Source organism: Plasmodium inui (genome assembly GCF_000524495.1).
Source record: "Plasmodium inui San Antonio 1 unplaced genomic scaffold supercont1.20, whole genome shotgun sequence".
Lineage (NCBI taxonomy): Eukaryota > Apicomplexa > Aconoidasida > Haemosporida > Plasmodiidae > Plasmodium > Plasmodium inui.
In genome coordinates, this window is record NW_008481854.1 from 159,937 (window position 1) to 160,820 (window position 884).

The window sequence follows — 884 nt, forward strand, 5'->3', positions numbered from 1 at the left end:
ACCATCGGAGAAGCAACCATCGGAGAAGCAACCATCGGAGAAGCAACAATCGGAGAAGCAACCATCGGAGAAACAACCATCGGAGAAGCAACCATCGGAGAAACAACCATCGGAGAAACAACCATCGGAGAAGCAACCATCGGAGAAACAACCATCGGAGAAGCAACAATCGGAGAAGCAGCCTTTGGAAAGCATCTTCACCCAGGTCCTTATCAGGGAAAACCCTCCAGAGAAATCCGACATGGAACACAGAAGGAACTCCATCCAGAGCAGCAAGTCCTCAAACCAGTGCTCCATGGAGTCGTTGCAACACATGGAAAATCACGAGGGAGGAAGTTATGATGACCTTTCGAAACAACCATTTAGGAAAACCCCCACCAAATGGACAGACAGAGAAAAGGAAATATACTTCGAAGTGTTTGAAAAAGAAGGGAAAAATTGGGACACCCTCCTATTAGCTTTGCTTCCTTATGGGAAAACCCGGGAGCAAATTAAGAACTTTTATCAGAACACGATTGTAAAGAGGAGAAAAAGTGAGGATCCCTAGGGGAAGGGGCAGGAAAGGGGCAGTGTGTTGGTAGCCTGTTGGCAGCGTGTTGGCAACGTATCGACAGTGCATTGTGAGTCTGTGCATCTCCACAGGAAGGATACCTGCGCTGAGCGTTTTTTTTTTTCTCATTTGAATGACCGTTTGCGGACCCCTCCCGTGTGACGCACACCAGCGTAAAACAGAAACAAAGCAAGCCAACCCCCGTGTATATTTACAACCGGTTAGAACTCCTCACATGGTAAACTGTGCGCAGTGAATCGCATCACCAAATGTGGGGCAAGCCACGGCAGCGGTGCTCGTGCGCTCCGCTCTGCACCCCCAGAAGTCGTTTCAT

The 884-nt window shown here is 49.0% G+C and overlaps 1 protein-coding gene across 1 annotated transcript in view; it reads left to right on the plus strand.

Moving 5' to 3' along the window:
* The window catches only part of C922_04153 (hypothetical protein), a gene marked incomplete at both ends in the record, with an annotated part of 8,078 nt that extends 7,531 nt beyond the window's left edge, over nt 1–547 (plus strand). The window contains one exon of the mRNA XM_008819738.1: nt 11–547. Coding sequence (XP_008817960.1) covers nt 11–547 — 537 coding nt within the window. The remainder of the gene's footprint in view (nt 1–10) is intronic.
* Nucleotides 548–884: the final 337 nt, after the last annotated feature.